Source organism: Crocuta crocuta, unplaced genomic scaffold, assembly GCF_008692635.1.
Source record: "Crocuta crocuta isolate KB4526 unplaced genomic scaffold, BGI_CrCroc_1.0 scaffold339, whole genome shotgun sequence".
In the NCBI taxonomy this organism is placed as follows: domain Eukaryota; kingdom Metazoa; phylum Chordata; class Mammalia; order Carnivora; family Hyaenidae; genus Crocuta; species Crocuta crocuta.
The window spans coordinates 69,667-92,704 of record NW_027530357.1 but is presented as its reverse complement, the minus strand read 5'-3'; the positions used below and the strand labels follow the sequence as shown (position 1 = coordinate 92,704).

The 23,038-nt window shown below is 57.1% G+C and overlaps 1 protein-coding gene across 1 annotated transcript; it reads left to right on the top strand.

Moving 5' to 3' along the window:
• Positions 1-72: 72 nt before the first annotated feature.
• On the top strand, positions 73-21,590 carry MVK (mevalonate kinase). The gene is given in 12 exon segments (XM_077765921.1): positions 73-177; positions 983-1,065; positions 2,161-2,308; positions 6,165-6,309; positions 8,060-8,215; positions 11,046-11,149; positions 11,707-11,752; positions 15,543-15,633; positions 16,001-16,117; positions 19,585-19,738; positions 20,805-20,902; positions 20,904-21,590. Coding segments are annotated over 11 exon segments (1,383 nt in total). The 5' UTR covers positions 73-177; positions 983-987; the 3' UTR covers positions 21,150-21,590.
• Positions 21,591-23,038: the final 1,448 nt, after the last annotated feature.

The window sequence follows — 23,038 nt, the reverse complement described above, 5'->3', positions numbered from 1 at the left end:
GGGAGGACTTGGTCGCCGAGCAGACCTTGCTTTCGCTCACCCGGCTGGCGGAGACAGGTGAGACAGTTTGGGCTCCCGGGGCTGGGAGGCGCCAGGTTTGAAGCTGAGACCTTGGGCTGGGCTCCCGGCTTCTCTGGCTTGGTCTCCCCGACTCTGAGGATCCGTCTCGAGCGGTCGGTAAGCTCGAATCTGAAGGGATTTGGAGCTTTGGACAAGCAGTCAGTCTCCCGGTTCCGTGCCTCACTTTCCCCCGCTAAGAAACGGGGATCACGATAGCACTTAGCTCATAATGCGACTCAGGTCTTATCATATGGAGGCAATGCACATGAGGCCTTATTAAATGGAGGATAATTTTGCATTATATAATGCACACACCTGTAGACCCAGCAAGTCACTTTCTAGGACTCTGTGTTGTAGAGATCCTCGGTTAAGTGTGCAGGAAGGGGCTTGGCATCTGTTTTCTGCAGCCTGTAATTTATCATCGTGACACATTGGAAACAGCCTAAAAGTCCAGGAAAGCTTTCCTGCTGCTCCATGATTTCATTTAAATTCCTCCCGTCAATAGTAGTAGTAATAATAAAAGCTGGAACGGAAAACAGCGCCAGTAGTTAAGTAGCTACCAGTAACTGAATGATCATGATGTGCCAGACTCTGCCAAGGGGTCCTCTTGCATTATTTAACTTAAACGTTACAAATCCCACTGAGGTAAGTAGAGTTCTTGTCCCTATATAACATATGAGGGAACCAAGGTTCTTGCCATTTAAGTGAATGAGAGACGGTGACCTCACCAGAGAGCGGAAGAGCTGGGATTTGAACCCAGGTCTTTCTGATGTGTCTAGTGGACTGCGCAGTCTTCGGGGCCCCTAGGAAGTGGTTGAATGGTAGCTGTCTTTTTTTTTAGAATGGTGAGTTTGAACTGGGTACTCTCTAGTATCTCTGGGATCTGGGGACGTCTCATTCTCTCTCTGGCTTTTTCTCTCAGGAGCCATGTTGTCAGAAGCCCTGCTGCTGTCTGCCCCAGGGAAAGTCATCCTTCATGGAGAGCATGCCGTGGTCCACGGCAAGGTAAAGGCGCCCAGAGACCTTGAGAATTGGGCCCCTCTTCTCCCTGACCCTAATCTTAAGCTGAAAGAAAGCCTTGAGGCATAGCCTGGGAGCATATAAGAGGAGGTCAGTCCCTCCCCAGCGAGGCGGGGAAAAGACAGGGCTTATATCCCCCAAAGCGCTCCTCTGGCCTCACTCAGCACAAAGTGGAAAGGCCCAGCTGTGCAGGGGGAATGAGGCAACCTGAGAAAGCGGTATTCAGCGGAGAAGAAAAGAGGTGGGAGCACTGAGCCCTGGGGCACCCCAACATTCAGAAATGGAGAAGAGGAGTAGGATCCAGCAGACAAGTCTGAAACATGCATCATCTCATTTAAGTCGTAGGACTGCCCTCCGAGGTGAAACTTTTACCATCCTGTTTTGCAGATGTGGAAGCTGAGGCTTAGGAGAGAGGATTGGTAGCTTGGCCAAGGTCCCATACACCTCAGTAGAACTGGGAACGAACCTCAGTCTGTCTGAACCCATGGCTCATGCTTCCTCCGCTCCTCTGCTCCGTCTTTCTTCATCTTCCTAACCTACATTTGTCTTTGATAACATGGTGAAGATGGGGAAGCCATTCCTTGGTGCTGAGGACCTCTGAAGTGGTGCATGGGGAGGGCAAACATAAGTCGATGCCAACTCCTAAGTGCTTGGTAGTGGCTGTGCCACATAGTGGGAGGGCAGGCCGAGGTTACTGGGCCGTGTCTCCCAAGGGCATGGGTGGGCATGCCCTGTGTGCCCGTACTTGCCCTCTCTCCTCAGCGCATTGACTCTGACGCCTGTTTTTATTTTAATGTGTTTTTTTTTTTAAATTTCTGAGAGAGAGAGAGAGAGCGTGAGCAGGGGAGGGTCAGAGAGAGAGGGAGACACAGAATCCGAAACAGGCTCCAGACTCTGAGCTAGCTGTAAGCACAGAGCCCGAAGCGGGGCTCAAACCCACGAACCGTGAGATCGTGACCTGAGCTGAAGTTGGACGCTTAACCGACTGAGCCATCCAGGCGCCCCTGACGCCTATTTTTAATAGGAGACACACTCTGCCACTCATGCTTAGGCTCATTGCTTTTGCCCTTTAACCTGCAGGTGGCACTGGCTGTGGCCTTGAACTTGAGAACCTTCCTCCGGCTTCAGCCCCACAGCAATGGACAAGTGTGTCTCAACTTACCGAACATTGGCATCAAGCGGGCCTGGGACGTGGCCAGGCTCCAGCTGCAGGACACGAGCTTTCTGGGTAAGTGCAGCGAGAAGGAACCAGGGGAAAGAGGAGCACCTGTACCCTGAACAGATGGGGGACACGCAGCCGGGTCATTATGCCCGGCTATCCCTGAGGGGCCCAGACACGTGAGCCATAAAATTAGCTTCACGTATTTATTTTTTTTAATTCAAGAGGCTAAAATGATGCATTACATGTACGTGGGCTGTGGTGGGCTGACGGTCAAGGCCGGTTGTTGGGTGAAAAAACAAAAGGTGCAAACAGTATGTATCTGAGGAACGACCCGGATGAGGTATGAGCAGGTGTGTAAGTGCAGAGAGGAAAGATGGGGGATAGACTTCCAGCAATGGTTACTTACCGCTGGGGTCTGCGTGGACAAAGGGAGCCTTCCTTCTGTAAGACGGTTTGACAAGGAGAAGGTGGCGGTGTTTTGTATAATTGAAATCACCAGGAGCGCCTGGGGGGCTCAGTGGGTTAAGAGCTGACTTCAGGTCCTGATCTCGCGGTTGGTGAGTTTGAACCCCGCGTCGGTCTCTATGCTGACAGCTCAGAGCCTGGAGCCTGCTTTGGATCCTGTGTTGCCCTCTCTCTCTGCCCCTCCCCTGCTCTGTCTGTGTGTCTCTCTCTCTCAAAAATAAAATAAACATTTTTTAAAAATCACTAAAAAGAATGGGGTACCTAACTGGCTAGTCAGGTGAGCATCTGACTCTTGATTTTGGACAAGTAATGATCTCATGGTTCATGGGATCAAGCTCAATGCTCTCCTTCCCTCTCTCTCTCTCTACCCCTCTACCACCCGCAGGTACTCTCTCACTCTCTCAAGATAAGTAAATAAGCTTTTTAAAAAATCATTAAAAATAAAAGTAACATGCTTATTAATTGGAAAACAGAGTCAATATCAATCCACTGTGAGTTAGAAAAAAATCACCTATTGGCACTGACCTCTCACCACCCCTGTGACAACTCTGAACACTTTGGTATTAATCCTTCTGGACTATTTGGCAGGTGCATGGTTAGACTGAGACGCATAGGATATCTGTTCCTTAACCAAAATCTGATCAGGCCATACGAACTTTCCAGAAATGTGTGAGTTTGTTTGTTTGTTTGTTTTCCTTCAGGGTATCAGGCCTCTCTTTCCATGCCAGTAAAGAAAGACCCCCGTGCTAATTTTCGATGATATGGTGAATATTGTGTCCGCTAATAAGCAGATAAGGGTCTTCATCAGCAGGGTCACCGCCTGCGCCAAAGCTGGAGGGTGTTTTCTGTCCTCAGTCTGCTGTCTCCTCGCTGGGCTGAGGTCTCATTGCTGGGGCCGGTGGGGTTCCTCCAGGGGTCTTTTCCCACCTGCTCCCGGTCCCCTGTGACAGTCCACAGTAGGCCACTCCCAAATATGGTAGGGAGATGGCGGAACAGGCGAAACTCCCATTTTCCAGCCACTCATGCCTTGAAAACCCCCAAAGATTATTTTATTGTTGTTAATACAGACGGATCCCTAGCCCTGCCCCTCTCCCATTGAAAAGGGGGTAGAGATGGTAGAGGACCAGGCGTGTATATTTTGAAAGAAATTCTCACCTGGGTGGCTGAGTCAATTGAACGTCCAACTTCGGCTCCGGTCATGATCTCACGATTGGTGGCTTCGAGCCCCGCGTCGGGCTCTGTGCTGACAGCCTGTGGAGCCTGCTTCGGATTCTGTCTCCTGCTCTCTCCCTCTGCCACTCCCCTGCTCACACGCTGTCTCTCTCTCTCAAAAATAAATAAACATTAAAAAAAAAGAAAGAGGAATGAAGGAAGGAAAGAGAAAGAGAAAGGAAGGAGGGAAGGAAAGAAAGAGAGAGAGAGGGACAGAGAAAGGAAGGGAGGGAGGAAGGAAGGAAGGAAAAGAAGGAAGGAAAGGGAAGGAAGGAAAGAAGGAAGGAAGGGAGGAAAGGAAGGAAGGGAGGAAAGAAGAGAAAAGAGAAGAGAAAAAAAGAATGTCTTGGGTGACTCTAGGGACACAGGCAGGTGAAAACGACCACTGCTTCGAAGCAGGCCCCCGGCACACAGCCGCCCAGAGCAGCTGGGAGCGGACTGCTGCTTTGGGGCGTCAGTTGCACCGATGGAAGCAGGCAGGTGTCTAGCACGCATCCCGGGCCACTCTTCCTGCCTGTGTGAGCCTCAGCAGGTCGCTTAACGCCCCCGAGCCCGTGGGCAGAGCCGTGTGTCCCCCAGGACAGTTGCCGTGAGGGTCTGGTGGGATCAGAGGCGAGCAGATCCGGGGCTCTGAGTGTGGGCCGTGAGGGCCGTGAGTCACTTCTCCAAGGCAGGAAAGGAGTACGCACGTGGGCCCCCTTTTCCAGGAGGTTGCCCGTGTCTCAGCCTCCCGAACGTTTCTTTGGGCATCTGCACGTGTGCCCGGCACTGGACTCGTGTGTCATATACATTAGCGCTCTTACAGTTCTCCAGCCTGCCCTGGAAGGAGGTGGTGGTATCCATCCCCATTTTATGGATGAGGAAATTGAGGCTTGGGGGCCGAGTGGCTCTGGTCACACGTCTTTGTTGGTGATGCAGGAAGGACTCAGACCCAGGTCTTTCTAAACTGTCCAGACTTTTTTTTTTTATTTCTTAAAAATATTTATTTATTTAATGTTTATTCATTTTTGAGAAAGAGAGAGTGGGAGCAGGGGAGGGGCAGAGAGAAAGGGAGACACAGAATCTGAAGCAGGCTCCAGGCTCTGAGCTGTCAGCACAGAGCCCAACGTGGGGCTCAGACTCACCAACTGCGAGATCATGACCTGAGCTGAAGTTGGATGCCTAACCGACTGAGCCACCCAGGCACCCCAAATGTTTATTTTTGAGAGAGCAAGGGAGAAAGAGAAAGTGAGAGAGCAAGTGGGGGAAGGGCAGAGAGAGAAGGAGACAGGATCTGAAGCAGGCTCCAGGCTCTGAGCCATCAGCATAGAGCCCGACGTGGGGCTCCCACGAACTGTGATGTCATGACCTGAGCCGAAATCAGACACTTAACGGACTGAGCCACCCAGGCACCCCTGCTCTGCAAACACTTTAACAAGTTGCCCCACTTCCTTCGCAGAGCTCTGAAATTCTGTGCTCTCAGTAACACTGTCCATTGGCTCGGCTGCCTTTACTGGGTAACTATTTCAGTTAGCACCCTCTCCTTTTAATGAGTGCCTCACCCTCTGGTTTCCTGCTCATTCTGCTGTTCCCTTTAAAATTTGATGGGTGACTCAGGGAGTGGTTGGACAGGGTAAGCTGGCCAGCCCTGCCCAGGCCCTCAGCGGGAAGTGGCCCGGCCTCCCCCACGCGTGGGAGGAGAACCTGCTGTCTGGCCTCGTCCCGCTGCCAAGCAAACCTCAACACTTGACGTCTGGTTTTGAGCGCCCTGGCCTTGCAGATTATACTTCAGAAGAGGGACAGGTCCCAGGAATGATTTAATGCTGCCTTTGGTTTGGGTTTTGTTCTGTGGAGGTCAGAACCAGAATCGAGCTGGCATTCGCCTTGCGTGTGTGCGTGTTTCAAAACTACTGTTAATTAAGCACTTCCTATTCACCAGGAGCTGTGCTAAGGGTCTCATGTACCTTATTTGAGTTAATCTGGGGGGAGGTCCTATTATCATCCCTGTTCACCAGGGAGGGGAACGAAGGATCAGAGACGTTAAGTCACACACTCAAGGCCACAAAGCCATTAAATGGCACAGTTGGGACCCAAACCCAAGTCCACCTGAAGGCCGCTGGCATCTTGGCCCTGGCGCTCAGACCGCGACTCCCCGTCTGTCAGATTCCGATTCTCATGCCCACTCGGTTTTCTGCATCCTGTGTCCTGTTGTCCGTAAAAGCACCCGAGGCGCTCTCACCCAGCCTCGTGTGCTCATCTGTGACAGGGCAGGGGGACACCTCGGCACCTCCCGCAGAGCTGGCGGAGAAGCTGAAGGAGGTGGTGGGCTTGCCCGAGGACTGCGCCGACCCCGAGCGCGCGGCCGTGCTGACCTTCCTGTACTTGTACCTGTGCATCTGCCAGAAGCAGAGGTGCGTGCGAGGTTGGGGAAGGGGCCCCGCTTTGGCCCGCTCGGGGTGCTGGGCGCAGGTGTCCACAGCTTTGGCTGCCGCAGGTGCCTGTGCTTGGCGTCCGGGGTTCCCACGACCACGGCCATCTGCCGTCGCCTTGTGCACCCGGCGCCAAGCCCGACCCCTGGTAGGCGGGCTGCTTTTAGCATCCACAACTCAGACGGGTGCCCTCATTTGGCACAGGAACAAAACTCAGAGAGGACCTCACTGAGGGCCGTGCAGCTGCTTAGGAACCAGCAGGACTGGGAAATCAGCCCTTGGGTCCTAACGCTTGTGGTCACCACCCCCCAACTGCCTCCTCTGGCCTCTTCCATTCAGTCAGCCCAGTGCCAGACTCCTGAATCGCCCCCGTGGCTTCCCCCTGCTGTGTCCACAGAGGCACCCCTGCTCTGCACCCACCGGACGCCAGGGAAACACTGTCTTCAACAAAGTGACACCTGTGTCCACCTCACCCCTTAAGATTTGGGCTATTTGCCCTCGGGGAGGCCAGCTCCCAGGGGAGGGCAGTACTGCCGAGGCCACTGGAGAGAGTCGGACGACGTTGGTCCCAACTCTATGGCAGCCCACTTACTAGTAGGCCTCAGTAGTCCGCATCTGTGAAATGGGGGTAGTAATAATACCTACCTCATAGACTTCTTGTGAGCCTAAATGAGTTTATTTATTTAAAGCGTTTCACTTAGAGCCTGGCTTATAGCTTGAGAAACGTTAGCTGTTACTATTCAGAAAACTATTGGAGGATTAGAAATCTTATAGGAAAAGGGCCTAGCTCTGTAATTCACCCACTCTGATCTCCACTGTGATTATGTTTTGTCTCAAACCCAAAGGGAAAGCCGCAGGGGGCAGCTCTCCACTCGTTCTGCAGACGCCAGCCGAGTGGGCGCTGGGTGCCAGGATGGTGCAGAGGGCATGTCCAGAAAGGTCACCACTCTTGCTGTCCACTGCAGGGTTTTCAACGTGGGTGGGGCATGCCCCATCCGGGAAGTGGTGTAGATTTCAGAATCTGACTTGAGTGGGGTGGGCACTCATAGTTTGAAAAGGCAGATTAGGCATTATAGTTTTATATTTGGAAATCGGAAAAATTCCTTAATAGAAACTACCCAACACAAAGTTTGACAGTCCTTGCCTGGAGGGAAATACACATAAGGTGCAGTGATTCTGAACTTTCTAGTGATAGAAAGCAGGCCTGTGCTACACGCAGCTGGGCCCTGCCGGCCAGCGGAAAGGAGAAGGGTGAACACAGAGCGCATAGGATGCAGGCCAGGGTGGTACATAGCGGAGATGGTCAAGGGGAGCTGGGAACGGCTCTGTGGGTGGCCAGCGGAAGCGTCACGTGGCAGTGACATTTGAGAAGGGTTTTGCAGGATGGGTAGGAGTCTGCTTGGGGGTTAAAGAGGTGCAGGGCTATCCCAGGCAGGGATGCAGGGAGAGCGGGGTCACGAAGGAGCCTGTGCAGGGGGCAAGAAGGAGTTTAGAGAAAGGGTTGGTGGTTCAGGAGGGAACGTGGTGCCCCAGAGGGAGATGGTTCTGGAATTTGTGTGATCCACCATGACCTCTGCCATGCGGGAGGGCTGCTTTGGGGACCGGAAAACGTCCGGGAGTTCGGAGACCGTGGCCGAAGGCTTGGACTCAGGCACTGGGCCTCGTCCTCTAGTCCAACGCCAGCACCCGCCACCCTTCAGCAGAGTCCTGCTCCGCACCCACTGTGTTTCAGGGCCCTGCCCAGCCTGGACATCACCGTGTGGTCCGAGCTGCCCCCTGGGGCTGGCCTGGGCTCCAGCGCTGCCTACTCCGTGTGCATGGCGGCCGCCCTCCTGACCGCGTGTGAGGGAATCCCGAACCCGCTGTGGGATGGCGAGTCTACCGGCAGGTAAGCGCAGCCCTCGCCCCGGTCACGGTCCTTCCCAGGCGCCTCAACCCCAGCGTGCGTTCTCTCGCTGAGGACTCCCTGCCTCCCTGGGAGGCAAGAGGTGTCCATGGCCATTTTACAGATGGGGAAGCTGAGGCACAGAGGCCAAATGGCAGGCCCAAGCTACGTAGCTAGTGATGGCAGAATGAGACTTGAACCCAGGTGGTCTGAATCCAGGTGTGGGTGGAGGCGGCTTTTGTCAGGGGAAGAATCGGGCAGGTAATGAGAGGTGCCCCCATAGGTAACACAAGGGGATGGTTTTCAGGGATTTCAGTGAGGTGTGCCTGCTCACTTGCTGCAGGGCACGGGGTACCCCACTTCCCCTCTGGGCTCTATTTCCTCACTTGGAAGTAAGGGGCTGCACCTGACGGTCCCCTTGGGGCCCTGCAGCCTTGATGTTTGGGGCTTCTGTGATGAGATGGTGCTCATTACCACATGCCGATCACTGATTATAACCCACATCAGTGAAGGCTTGCTTGCCCTGGGTCCCTTAAACAGACTTGTATATATGGGCCAGCAGACCAGCTCTGCCTTTCAGAAGGCATGGGGGAGGGTCCCTGGCTGGCTCAGGCATGTGACTTTTGATCTCGGGTGTGAATTCGAGCCCCACACTGGGTGTGGAGCCTACTTAAAATAAAAAAAAATTTTAATTTTTGGGGTGCCTTGGTGGCTCAGTCGGTTAAGCATCCAACTTCAGCTCAGGTCATGATCTTGTGAGTTCGAGCCCTGCATCAGGCTCTGTGCTGACATCTCAGAGCCTGGAGCCTGCTTCAGATTCTGTGTCTCCCTCTCTCTCTCCCTCCCCTGCTCATGCTCTTTCTCTCTCAAAAATAAACATTAAAAAAAGAATTAAAAAAATTAATTTTCAAAAGGCACGGGTGACTCGTGTGTGTGTGTGTGTGCGCGCGCGCGTGTGCATGTGTGCCTAAGTGCGTGTGCTATTTCTCACGCTGATTCCTTAACATCCAGTTCTCCTGCCAGCCCTGGAGACCCAGTCATTCCTTCCCAGAACCTTTGGTGAGAATAGGCCCCAGCCCCTGCCCAGCGTTTCCAAATCAGACAGACCTGGAATCAGACCGGAATCCAGTCTCCTGTGAAGACTGGGTTGGAAATCTGAGCCCCCGGGGGACACACAGTGCACAGAATGGGAAGAAGACAGCTTTGTGGAGAGGGCTGGGCCCTGGGCTGGTCCAGCTGCCCCTTTTCCCTCTCGTTCACTCACCTTTTGGTTCCTGGAAAGGGCCAGCTCTTATCCGATTGCAGGTGCTGCCCAGCCCCGGTCTGGAAAGCTCTCCTTGCAGGTCTTGCCTTGCCGGCTGTGCCCCTGTCCCCGAGTCCCTCCCCCTTTCCAGGCAGGGTGCACTCCAGCCTGCACCGCAGCTCCTGGGGCTTGTAGTTAAATATTGCTGGTTGGTGTCCGCTCTCCAGGAGACGCCCGGCCTCAGGCAGCCGGGGACCATGTCTCGTTCGTTCCCTACTGTGAGCTTAGTGACAGACACATGGCAGACACTCAGTAAATATCGGACAAACGAGTGCATCCTGTTGGCGCCATAAAGCCCGGTAGTTGAGAGCCTGGGCTCCAGTCCACCAACGTGGTTCTGATGCAGTGGTGCCCAGCCCGGGGATCTGTTTGACCTGCCTGTGCCTCAGTTTCCCCTTCTGTAGGAAAGGGGCTAGTGATCACACCTTCCCTGTAGGGGTTTCGTGGGGATTACAGGAGATGACCATTTGAGAAAGGCTTCGGCACGGTGCTTGGCCCTTGGGGAACCTCACAATGCGGTGTGAGTGGCAGCACGGCCATCAGATCCTCAATCAGCCAGTAAGGAAGGAGGCCCCACAGCAAACGGGCGTTGGACAGGCGTGCAGGGAGTCCAGGAGCCGCGAATGGGAGTGCATACAATTCCTGAGCATTTTACAAAGGCCTTGTGTGATCTTATCTCCTCTGTGACACGGACACAATTACCCCCATTTTACAGATGAGAAAGCAGAGTCGGAGGGGAAGCCATTGCTCAGGGATGCCCAGAGAGTTGCTGCAGAGTGACCCCTGCCTACTCCACAGCCCTGCCATGGAGCCCCCTGTTTTATGGGCCGGGGGCCCCACAGAAAGGAAACAAAACCTGCAAGACTGGGGCAGAGGAGGCGCTGACCCTTTATCCTTGCTCGTTGCTCATGGGTTTGGGCCTTTTCACTCCAACTGTGAAGGAGCCCACAACCCTCCCGGGGCGGGTGGTGTAGCCATGTGCTTAGGAAAGACCCAGAGATGGTGGGCGCAGACCTGACCCACAGGGTGTTTGGGGCACCTGGAATCCTTGTTCCTAACGTTTGGGCTTTGGGAAAAGTCACACCTGTGCTCATTCTTTCATCACGGCCAACTAGGTTCAAGGGCAGGTGCTTACATAGGGGTCTCTTACGGTGATAGCTGCTGTCGGCCTCACCGGCATTCAGTAGCCCTGTAACTAGCCTTTGAGGAGCGCGACCATTCTACAGATGGGGACAGTGGGGCTCGGACAGGTTAGGTAAGGGGCCGAGATCACCCAGATGGTAGGACCACGAGCGCCCAAAGCCTCGGCTCCATCCACTGTGCAGGTGGGTTTGGGGTGGGGGAAGGGTTTCAGAGGGAAGGAAAGGCATGGCACGCTCTGTGGCTGTAGAGGTTCTAGGCTGTTCTCCTGTTTCTGAGCTCGAGGGCCAGGGCCCTCTGACTTGGGTGGTGTCCCATGGATCCTGCCCCCCGCTGCCCTCGGCTGTGCCCCTCCACCGAGGCACAGACACGGACTTGCGTCTTCTTCAGGTGGACCGTGGAGGATCTGGAATTAATTAACAAGTGGGCCTTCCAGGGGGAGAGAATGATTCACGGGAACCCCTCCGGAGTAGACAACGCTGTCAGCACTTGGGGTAGGTGCTGCCACAGGCTGGTTTCTTTGTCTCATTTTATGAATCCTGTGACCATTGTCGATGCTCAGGTTCTGTTCGTTGGATGGAGGAAATCAGCGGATTCTGAGGAAAATACTATTTTCCTGCTTGAGGGTGGGGGATGGGAGAAATTCCAGGGTCCTACCTCACCCCTGCTGAGCCCAGACCTCTGGGGAGTCCTGGGCGGGGGTCGGGGCAGGGCCTGGGGAGCTACAGCTTCAGTGAGGTCCCCACAAGGTCACTGCTACAGCGTTCGGCTCCCCTCTGGTGAGGACCCTGGCCTGCCGGACCGGCCACGGTCCCAGGCCCACCTTCACCACATGGCCAGGCAGCCTGGAGGGAGGGGGGTGAGCTCCCTGGCAGGGTGTGGGGTGCTACTGCGCTCTCCCGGACCTCTTGTAACTGAAGTTGGCATGACTGGTTAGCAGGGGTGAGGTCTGCTTCCTGTATGGGGCAGCACTCTTCCCCTACTCAAGCCCGGCCTGTCTCCCAAGGGGCAGCTTCTCCCACGGCCCTGACCCCCTGCTTTTTCTCTTTAGGAGGAGCCCTCCGATACCAGCAAGGAAGGATTTCGCCCCTAAAGAGGTAATTCGGGGGTGGAACAATCGCCCCTGGCACGGCTGCCTCTACGCATCTAGTTATGGTTGTGTGGTAGCATGAGGGACAGCATCCCTGGGCTTTTTTTTTTTTTTAATGTTTATTTTTGAGAGGGGGGAAGGGCAGAGAGAGAGAATGGGAGAGGGACAGAGGACCCGAAGCGGGCTCTGTGCTGACAGCAGACAGCCCAGAGCAGGACATAAACTCATGAACCTCAAGAGCATAACCTGAATCCAAGTCAAACACAACTGACTGAGCCCCCCCAGGCGCCCCGTGCTTTCTTTCCCCTCTCCCGTGAGGCCTTCCCAGGCCATGGGCCATGAGGACACCCTGTTCTTCCCTTCTGTGCCGCAGCTCTTAAATTGCCACGAGATTAGAGAGAGAAGTCATGCGTGGCCGTGCCATTCACCTTCCAGAGAGCGGCTGTTCCCCCGACCCCTGGCTCCTCGTTCATTCCATTCATTCGGTCGGTCGTGTGTTCACTTAGCAGATGAGAATTGATATCTTCCTGTGTTCCCGAGGACACTGTACTAGGGCCTAGGGATGTAAAAATGAGTCTGGCACACACTTCTGGTGGCAGGCGAGTGGGGGAGGGAGTGGGGGGCGGGGAAAGCTAGCAGACGTGCGCATAAGGCCGCCACAGTCGGGCACTCAAGGCAGAGCCAGGGCTCAAGCTCGTGAAAGGCTTCGAGCAGGGGTGACACTTGACAGTTTCACAGCCTGTTTCCCAGGCTCCTTNCCTTGGGAGCAATCGGGACTGCAAACACGCATGATAAACTAGAGCGTCCTCCGTGCTCTGTGGACTCCATGGAGAGGCCCCGTGCGGGCAGCGACTCCCAGCGCCACCGGGTGGCAGCTCCTCAAGTGCTCGATGGAGTCTGGCGCTGGTGTCTGTCCCAGGGCACTCTGCCACCGAGGCGGGTCTCTCCACAGTGATGGCAGTGATGGTTCCCCACGGCGGGTGGGCAGCAAGCCCTGGCCCACTGCCCTCCCAGCTGGGCCACACCACGGGTGGCTCCTTGACCTGGCGTGACATGGTGCCGCGTTTTTGCTTCCGCCTACACCTCTGGGAACTTTCTGCCCAGCTCTGTTGGCTTCCAGGGGTCATGCCTGCCTTTCTGGGGCTCTGCCCTGGCACCAGTGACACGATGGACTGGACGGTTGTTTATAGTGCGGGCGCCGCCCTGTGTGGCATGTTTGGGACTTTGAGCAGCATCCCCGAGCTTTACCCACAAGATGCCAGCAGCACCTCCCCAGTCTCCCAGTTGCGACAACTGAAAATGTCTGCAGACATTGCCAGTGTCCCCTGGAGGGCAAAATCCCCCTGGGGAACAGCCTCCACTCTGCACAGAGGAGGACGGGGGGGGGCCTTTGCCCTTGGGCAGTGGGGCCCGGGGCCGGGAGGCCCAGCTCTGCCACATAGACCGACTCCCCTGCGGCAGCACCAGGAGTCAGTGTGGGACTCTGACGTACGGACGCAGGCCTGTCCGCAGGGCTCATGGCCCATCGGATGAGGCTGTCACCACTGCAGTCCTCAGCACAAAGACGCCTGGAGAGTTCTGAAGCTGCTGTCGATGACAGGGACGTCATGAGTCGGGCGACAGACTGGGGCGTCACAGGCAGTGGCATCTCGTTCAGCGTCTCCTGAGAGCTGGTTGTGTTCTAAGCACCGAGCTGGGCACCGGGGGTGGGAAACCAGCCAACCCGTGGTGGTACGGCCTTGCATACATTCTCTGGAGGGCAAGGGGGGATGCATGAGGGTGCGGGAGGAGGGGCCCCAAGGCGTATCCGGTGGCCAGCTGGTGGTGGTGTGGTGGACAGAGACTTGGGGGCCCATGGCCCAGCTCTTGCCACTTTCGAGCTGGGTGCTCTTGAGTGAGTTGCTCTTCCTGAGGCAAAGACCTCCTTGTTTATATAACGAGGATCCTGAGCAGGAAATGAGAAACGACACCTGTAGAGGGCTTTGCTCTTTGCTGAAATCAAATTTAATGCCACAGATATTATCGAGCAACTACCACGTGCTGGGTTCCGGGGCCTCAGTGGGGAACAAAGTCCCGCCCTCACAGAACTCACGCTTCACCGGGAGGAGACAACCAGTAAACAAATGGTTTCATCAGAGCACATCGGGGGGTTGGATGGGATGATCAGGGAGCCCCCTGGATGAAACAACATCTGAGCAGAGATGTCATTTGGACCTGAATGGAACACGAGAGAGTCCCAGAGCTGTCAAGGACGGGGGTGGGTCCCTGGCAGAGGGAATGCAAGTGCAAAGGCCCTGAGGCAGGAATGTGCCTGGTGTGCTGAGCTGCAGCTACAGGGCCAGGATGGCTTGAGAGGCGCGAGCACCCAGGGAGGGTAGAGGTTGAGGGGTTGGCTGTGCCTGGCACGCTCAAGCACTCCCAGGGCACAGCCTGGGGGGTCCCTAGATGCCCTAGGAGCCTGGGGTTTCATGGGGCTGGCAGGGCTAGGAGCAGGCCTGTTTGCAGAGGACTTGTCTAAGGCAGATGAAGACACAGCATTCAGACTCCCCCTGCCCCGACAGACGGGAACACGGAGCAGACCGACCTTCACTGGCGGCTGCGGGGCGCCACGGTGACCAGATGGCTGATCTCCGAGAAGCCGGGAGGCCAGACACCATGTTAATCCTGCCACTGGCTTCACGAGGAGCCCTTTCTCCCCAACCACGCATGGTGCTTCTCCATTAAAAAAAAAAACGCATTGTTTGCGAAGGGGATCAGGATGCAGCCTCCCAGAACGCTGGCCTTTTGAGAAACGGCTTGTCTTTAAGGGGAAAAGAAAAGCCAAATAGAATGTTCATCTTTTGTAAAGTTGAAGGGGGAAAAAAAGAGCCGGCCTCCAAGGCTGGGAATCGATATTAATTTCATGGGCTTATGGGCGGTGAGATCAGGCAGGTTTCTGGCCGCCTTTTCCAGCCCTATTGGATTTTACAGTCTCGAGTTGTGAAAAGAAAAACGAATGAAGGCATCAGGGGGTTCCTGTCTCCTGCTGCCTTGGGGAAGAGCTCATCCAAAGGTTTCGTCCTCGGCCCCCAGCCTGCAGGGCTCTGAAAGGGCGTGGGATGCCAAGGCATGGGGCCTCGAGTCCCCAGGACAGCCAGCCATAGGGCAGTTGCGACTGCAACTGTGGGGGTAGCGTAGAGCTCAGGGCGGGTGAGGGCACCCCGCCATGGCCGCCCTGGGGCCTCTGTTCCCTCGCCTGGGGGCTGCAGGGACCGGGACTCCCTCTAACCGTATCTGGCCTCCGGCCATGGCAGCTGGTCTGGGGGCCATCGAGGCAGGGCAGGAATGGGCTCAGCCTGCGGGGAACCTCCCCACCCCCCAAGCCTGCCCTCCTGCCCTGCACCCCTCTGCTCACCGTACCAGCTTACCTGGGTGTCTCCCCTCCCTGCGAGGACCACCTCTGCGTGACCCATCCCAGGTCCCATTGCTTTTCTTCCCAAATCTCTTCCACGCCAGCAGCCCCGGCGGCCCTCATGACAGACCTCCACCCACCCCCACCCCTGCCCTGGTACCCTTGGCCATAATGCCTTTGAACTCTAGCCTGGCGAGCTTGGCCAGCTCTGGGCGAAGCCCCACCCCCTCACATGCACCCAGCACGTCGTGGGTGCCCAGTGGAAGTCAGGGGGTGAGTGACNAGTGCCCCCCCTGGGCCTGCGCTTCCTCTTCTGTGTCAGGGTGGGGTGTGACTTCTGGGGGTGCCCCTACCCTGACACAGCTCCTCCGTCCCGAGCTCACCATGGACCCTCTTCACCCCACAGGCCGCCGGCTCTGAAGATCCTGCTGACCAACACCAAAGTCCCTCGCAGCACCAAGGCTCTGGTGGCCGGTGTCAGGAGCAGGCTGCTTAAGGTGCCTCCTGCTCCCTGGGGGGCTTCTGGCGGGACCCCGACAGCCAGGGCTGGGGCTTGAGCTCTCCCTCTGCCCCGTGGGTTAGCGGCAGGGCGGGATGAGTGATGGGGAGCGGGGGAGGCGGTTTGGGGCCATCCCGGCCGGGAGGCAGGACAGGGAGGACCAGACACGCTGGCTTGGTGGCGAAAATCCCCTCGCACCCGTCAGGGGCCTCCGGCAAGGCAGATGCCCGGCAGGAAGGAGAGGGCCTTTCCTCAGACGGTGGGAGCGGGCCGTGGGGCCAGCCCCCTCCTCCTGTGGCTGGGGCGACTGTCTAGCGCCTGCCTGCCCCCTAGGCCTCACGGGCCCTTGCTTGCTGTCCCTCCAGTTCCCCGAGATCGTGGCGCCCGTGCTGTCCTCCATAGAGGCCATCTCCCTGGAGTGCGAGCGGACGCTGGGGGAGATGGCAGCGGCCCCCGCCCCGGAGCACTACCTGGTGCTGGAAGTAAGAGCCTGTCCGTGGGGTCCTGGCCCTCACCCACGCCACTGCCTGAGGCAGGGGCTCCCCCTCTACACTTTCAGTCCCCCGAGCTGAAACCTAGAGGCTGGGCCTCGCCGGGGGTGCTGTGTATGCACAGGCCAGCAAGCGTGCCTTCTTAAGCCTTTCCCCAGGTGACTCCGAGGCACAGACAGAGCACGTGGACAGTGCAGAGGGCAGTGCCTGGCCCATGCTGAGGGTGGTGGGCTGTCACTGGGCCCCTCTCCCAGAGGTGCAGGGGCCGTTCCCTGCACACCCAGCCCTCTCCTGTTCGCTAACTGCGTTTGTTTCCTCTGGTAACTGTCTGTCACCGGCGTGCTTTGCTCCACGCGTGCTCTGACACGGTTTGTTCTTCCCTATTCCCCAAGCTGCTACCTTTTGCCTAATTCCAGTGCAGAGGCTGAGACCCCGTGCCCTGGCTTTGATCAGATCCGGGCCCGAATCCCAGCTCCACCCCCACTGTGTCCCTGGAGTGCAGCAAGGCCCAGTAGAAGCCCGGTAGGCAGTGGGCAGTCACAATGCCTGATGAGTCACTGGCTCTATAAGCCAGAGGGCCCACGGTCATCCTCAGACATGGTCCATGAGGCCCGGTAAACGTGGATCGACCTTAAAGAGCCATCCGGCTTCCCCTGAAGAATGAGAGAATCTGGCAGGCCCAGGTGGCGAGGCTGGGCAGCACGTCAGAAGGTGCAGAAGGGGCCCCCCGGGAGGCCCTGTGGCCTCCATTTCTCCACAGTCCCCACCACTCCCTAAGTGTCACCCGCAGCCACTGCAGTCTGCTTGGTGCCTCTCTGTCTGGCTGGATGCATTCAAATCTGCAGCTCCTGTAGTGAATGGAAGCAGCTACTACACCAAGTGTCTTCACAGATGTTCACCTCAGCTAGGTTGATCTCTGTAACCACCTAGCTGTGAAGTGGGTAGGTTACCCCCATTGTACAGCTATAAATACTGAGGCCTCTAGAGCAACTTTCTGCAAGTTTCACCAACTAGTGAGTGGCCATGTCAGGGGTTAAGCTGACTTACGGGTTTATTTCTTTCGCCAGCGGATCTTTAACGGGCACCCACCGTGGGCCCGGGGCAGTGACCCTCTCTCGTTTCTGTGCTTTTGCTCCCCTTTCCTCAGCTGTCTGCCTCCAGTCCCCCAGCCTTTGCCTCGCTGGCTTCAATTCCTTTCACGTAGAAAGGAGGGAACACAGTCCTCCTGAGCAGGAAATTAATAATGATAGAGTACTGCCTAAAATATACCCTGTTGAGCCCCCGGAGAATGCCACGGAACAGCACGCTGATTATACATTGTGTGTATTTTTGGCTGTGGCAGCCGCTGAAATGTGCAGCTCGCCTCCTGGACAGCTTTGTGCTCAAACCAGCGAGCTGTTCTCCTGTGTCACAACCTGTCATCCGATCCTTGACAGATTTTGGATCAGAATGTGACAGGTGTCTGAAACCTGCCTCGGCAACGTGACACCTGGTGCTCAGGAGCAGAGAGCGGCCCCCAGAAGCTCTCACTCGCATCCAGCCCCCTGGGCCGGGAAGAGGCACCCGGGGCCGCCGCTGGGCCATCACGCCTGTCTGCTCGTTTGTCAGAAGTGCGGGGGGGTGTGAGGCGGGCTGCAGGGGAGGGCCCGCCCAACTGCGCCCCACATCCCGGGCAGGAGAGCTAGGAGCGCCCGGTCGACAGCTCCGTGGTTGGCAAGCCTGGCGGCAGCACACATGCCCCCCGTGCCCCACAGCACGGCCACACTGTCAGCCCCGCGCCGCGGCGAGTGGCGGCAGGAGTGCCCGGGGCGCTCTTGGAGGCGGGGCAGACCCAGTTTCCTGGGCTGGCTCAGTACCTTCCCAGCCCAGTGACCTTAGGCAAGTCACTTTCCTCTCCGAGCCTTAGCGGCTCCCCTTTGCAATATGGGGTTAACAGTGTTAGAACCACAGAAGCACTGCTGGCAGCTGACTTGCGCGGAGCCCTTGTCTCAGGCCAGGCGTCGCATGGAAAACTCCTCGGATTCCATCCACACTGCAGTGAGGCAGATCCTCTTAGGGTGCCGGTTTTCCAAGCGGGGAAACAGGCACAGGGTGACAGGTCTTGCCCAAGAACCCAGAAGTAGCAGGGCTGGGGCTGAAACGCAGCCCTCCCCGCCTCAATTCCAGATCCCACATCCCACATTCCTTTTTTCAATGTTCCCTTATTTTGAGAGAAAGAGAATGCATGCCCAGGGGGAGGGGCAGAGAGAAAGAGAATCCCAAGCAGGTGCTATTAGCATGGAGCCCAACGTGGGGCTTGATCCCACAGACCATGAGGTCGTGACCTGAACCGAAATCAAGAGTCAGATGTTTAACAGACTGAGCCACCCAGGTGCCCCAAGATCCCACATTCTTTTTTAAAAAAATTTTTTTAATGTTTTATTTATTTTTGAGAGAAGGAGAGACAGAGCACGAGCAGGGGAGGGGCACAGAGAGAGGGAGACACAGAATCTGAAGCAGGTTCCAGGCTCTGAGCTGTCAGCACACAACCCGATGCAGGAGTTGAACTCACAAGCCGCGAGATCATGACCTGAGCCGAAGTCAGACGCTCAACCAACTGAACCCGCCAGGCACCCTGCCAGCTCCCGCATTCCTAACTTGCCCACGACAGGGGCCATAGCTGGGTGTGCCTGCCGTGTGGAAGGTGTTTGGCAGACACTGATGGAGCAAGTGAAATGTAAATAGGGTGCCTGGGCTGTGATAACTGTCAGTTTTCTTATCTCATCAACCATCAACCTGCATCATTGGAGCCTCAGAAGAGCAGGAATTTTATGCAAATCAAAGAAACCAGAGAAACATTAGCTCTTTCCCCCACTTATGACCTTGTTTGAACAGTAAACCAGCTCTTGTCCTGAAAATTGGAACCCCAGGCAGCTGGAGGATGGCGTATCACTTCAGACTTCTGCACATGATAGAAATCCATCTCAACCAGGCTTTAGCAGGAAAGGAAATTATTGGCTCATAACTGGGGAGATCAGCAGGAAGAGCTTCAGGCATAGCTGGATCCAGGGGCCAAAACAGCCTAGTCTGAAATCTTTCCATCTTCCACACACTCTCTGGCCACGTGTAGGGCAGGGATAACTGGCGGCTTACTTCTGAAGCCATCCAGTGTTAGCAGCTAGAGGGCAGAGGTGGAGGAAACCCAGCGAGGGCTGTGGTCGGCCCGGCTTGGGTCACAGGTCCATCCCCGAGCAGTCACCGTGGCCAGGCCTGGGACATGTGTTCCCCACCGGCTCCATCCCAGCCCCATGGGAGGTCTTGCAGGAAGGAGAGGTTCTTTTACCAGTGGAGAGGGACACAGTGCTGGCCGGTCTAAGCCATTTGCTCTCCCAGACCAGTGGCTGTCACATGGGTGGGGTGGGCACTGGACCTTGGCTTCAGACAGGCCGAGCGGGAACAGAGTGGCCTTTCTCCTCCAGGAGCTCATCGACATGAACCAGCACCATCTGAACGCCCTCGGTGTGGGCCATGCCTTGCTGGACCAGCTGTGCCACGTGACCAGGGCCCACGGGCTGCACAGCAAACTCACTGGCGCGGGCGGTGGCGGCTGTGGCATCACGCTCCTCAGACCAGGTACGGGGAGGCGTGGGGGGGCAGCCTGGGCTCGTGCAAAGGTTCTCCCCAGGCAATTCCCTTGGGAGGAGGAAGAAGCTGGAGACCAGCCTCACCTCTGCTGTGTGGCCTCAGTCAAGTGAATTAACTCCTCTGGGCTGCTGCACTGGTAAAACAAGGATGCTACTATCTCGTTTATAAGAGTGTTTTCCAGAGGCAGGGAGAAAAGTGCATTTAGAAAGCCTGGCGCAGGGCTGGGCTGGGGGAGGGGCTCCCATTGCGGAGGCTGTCCCTGCCACCTCCTCACCTGCTGAGTCTCCCACAGGTTTGAGGAGTAACCAGGACATTGTCCTCACCCGCTGTCACATCTTGACGTGGTCAAGATGGAGACTGCCCTTGCTCCAAAACAAAGGGCTTTCTCCACCCCCCCAACGCCACCCCCGGAGTCTGGGGAAGGCGCCAGGCCGGGTAATAGTACGAGGGGCTCCCGACAAGCTCAGTCAACACATCCCACTCCGTGCTCCGGCCTCGCCACCTTCCCTTTGCCCTCCTTCTGGTCTTTCCCTCCCTCCTCTGCCTTCTCCTCCTCCTGGGTTTCTCCCACCGCTCCCTGTTGCTCTGTAGTGAGCCCACAGTGGCCCCCCCGCCCCCTCGCTCTCGATGAGCTCCCGGACCTCAGGGAGTCCCCTCGGCCTACAGCCGGCTTGGACCATTGGCTCCTAGTTCAGGGTCAGGGACGGTGATGAGGGAGAACACTTCTGGGGCACGTACGGCGTACCAGGCATTGTACCAGGCGCCTTACCTGCCGTGCCTCTCAGTGACCCTTGAGAAGTAGGAATCACTATTGGCCCCATTCCCAAACAAGGAGACTGAGGCTCAGAGAAGGGAAGTCACTTGCCTGTGGCCCCACAGCTGGTACCAGACGGGCAGAGTCCATGTGCCTCCGGGGCCCATGATTTTAACTGTTGTTCCATATCCACCCCCTGCCCCCTCCCCCAAGAGGGTGTGAGGCTTGACATCTAACGGGAAGAGCTTATCCCGGGGAGCGGACGATGGTGTAGTGACCCGCTGCCTTCTGTCCCCCCAGATCTGGAGCCGCCGGAGGTCGAGGCCGTGAAGCAGGCTCTGCGCAACTGCGGCTTTGACTGCTGGGAAACCAGCATCGGTGCCCCTGGCATCTCTGTCCACGCGCCCGCCTCCCTGGACGCTGCCGTGCGCCAGGCCTTGGGCGGCCTCTGAGAGGAGTCTGCGCCTCTGCGGCCCCACCCAGAGGCCCCGTCCTGGATCCTTCTGGGGGCTGGAGCCTCTGCTCGCCGCCGGCCTGTCCCAGCGGTGCGACCCAGAACCCGCAGCGGCAGGGCCCACAAGACCCGGTCTGCGTCCTGCGTTCCCTGGAGCTGCCCAGGTGGTGGGGCCACGTGGGGCCCTCTGACACATGAGGGCCACCCCCCCAACCTCCCTGAAGCTCCCACACCCTCATCCGCTTGGGCCTCTGCCTTCTTCCCAGACCCCCTGCGCACTTGGGTGGGCGCTCAGATGCAGGGGTGTGGTTCCCAAGCGGTGTGCCTTCCCCCCCCACCCCCCGCACTTCCACCTGTCTCTCAGGGCCAGGTTCCTCCCACCTCCTCCAGGAAGCCTTCCCTGACCCCCAGCAGGGTGCCCCTCGCCCCCACCTTCTCCGGGCGCACCTCCAGTCTGTGTGAACCGTTCAGCATTCTGCGTGGCCCAGACTCTGGGGGTGGGGGTGGGGAGGAAAGCCCACCCTTCTCTCCACTAGACTGTGGGCTCCCGAGGGGCTGTCCAGGTGGTGGCCTTCGCCTTCTGCCCTCCCGTCGCAGGGCTGGCAGAAGGGAAATAAAAGCTCTTGAGTAAACCAGTGCCTCATCCTGAGTCCAGAAAGGAGGCTTCGGTCTTGCCCAGTCTCCAGCCCGCCTGCCTGCCTCCTCTGCCCCGCCCGGTCCAGCCCTTCCCCATAGAGCTCTTACAGAGTGAAGAAGAGAAGGGCTGTGGGTCACTTGTGTGTGTGTCTCCGGGACAGGGTGGGGCTTCCCTAGATGGGTCATTCAGAAAGCCCTGCCTGCTTTTCCAGAAGGGGGTCTTAAGCTTCCTGGCTCCTGGAGTCAGGAGCGGAACGAATTCAGACTTTTGTTAGCCCTGGAAACAAAAAACAACCTGTAGATCCTGGAATCCTTTTTTCTAAAATTCACTGGGTGGGGAAAAATGACCCAAGGGGTTTGTAGCCTCAGTGCCTGGCCCTATTTGAACTTCATAATACCAGTCAAAGCTCCTTCTGAAGCCATCAAAAAGGCCTTGTGGCGATACCTTGCCGAGTATAGTCCATCGCCCGGGGACCCGCCAGAGGCACGCAGGCGGTGGGGGCTGGGCAGGGGGTTTTAGGACGAGGGCAAAATTGCCCTGCGCTTCTGCCCTTGGCCACTAGGGGGCAGCGGGTGCCTTTCCCAGGGTGCCGTTCTCAGGGAGACAGCCTGAAGAGCAGGTCTGAGCTCTGCCCTCCCTGCCCCCCACCATGCCAGGCCTCTGGTGCTGTGCCAGGGTCACTGCCAGGGACATGAGGGCAATACAAAGGGTGCCTGCCCCGGCATCACTGGGTTACCAGTTCCTTTTCAAAACATAAATCATGCCTAAGACAGTAATACTAGTCCTGAGCACTGACCTTGTGGTGGGCACTGTTCTACACACTCTTATTCTGCCCCAGTCTTGTAGAATAAGTGCTGGTCTCAGCCCCCTTTCACAGATCGGGAAACCAAAGCTCAGAGAGGTTGAGTAACTCACCCCACGGCTAGTCTGCATCAGAGGCAGGCTTCCCACTCCAACGACCTGCCCATGGCGCCTGCCCTCAGCCCCTGTGTGCTCCCACCTGGACCCAGTGATGCTTGCTGCCTTCCATGCATGGGCTCGTTCTGATGTACTTGGCCAGAGCAGGGCCGGGGCCTGCGTGTTTTCAAAAGTTCCCCACCCGATTTAAGTGAGCAGCCAGGGCAGAAAGGTGCTCTCGGTAGGCCGGGGGCGCCCAGAGATGCCTGCGGTGGGTGTCCAGAGGCCGAGGCCCCCAGAACCCACTTGAGACCCTCGCTCTGTGGGGCCCACGCATCACTCCCAGAGCAGAGGGCAACCCGATGCTCGTGACTCCACAAGCACCCACCTGCAAGCCTCGGCCAGCAGGCCTCCCCTCAGCCGCCACCACAAGCCACCTGTGGGCCGGGTGGTGCCCTCCTGGCCTCCAGCCTCTTCCATTACCGTAGGGAGTGTCACCGCATCACCCCTTCTCCTCGCCTGCAAAAGAGGTTCTGCCTCCCAGCT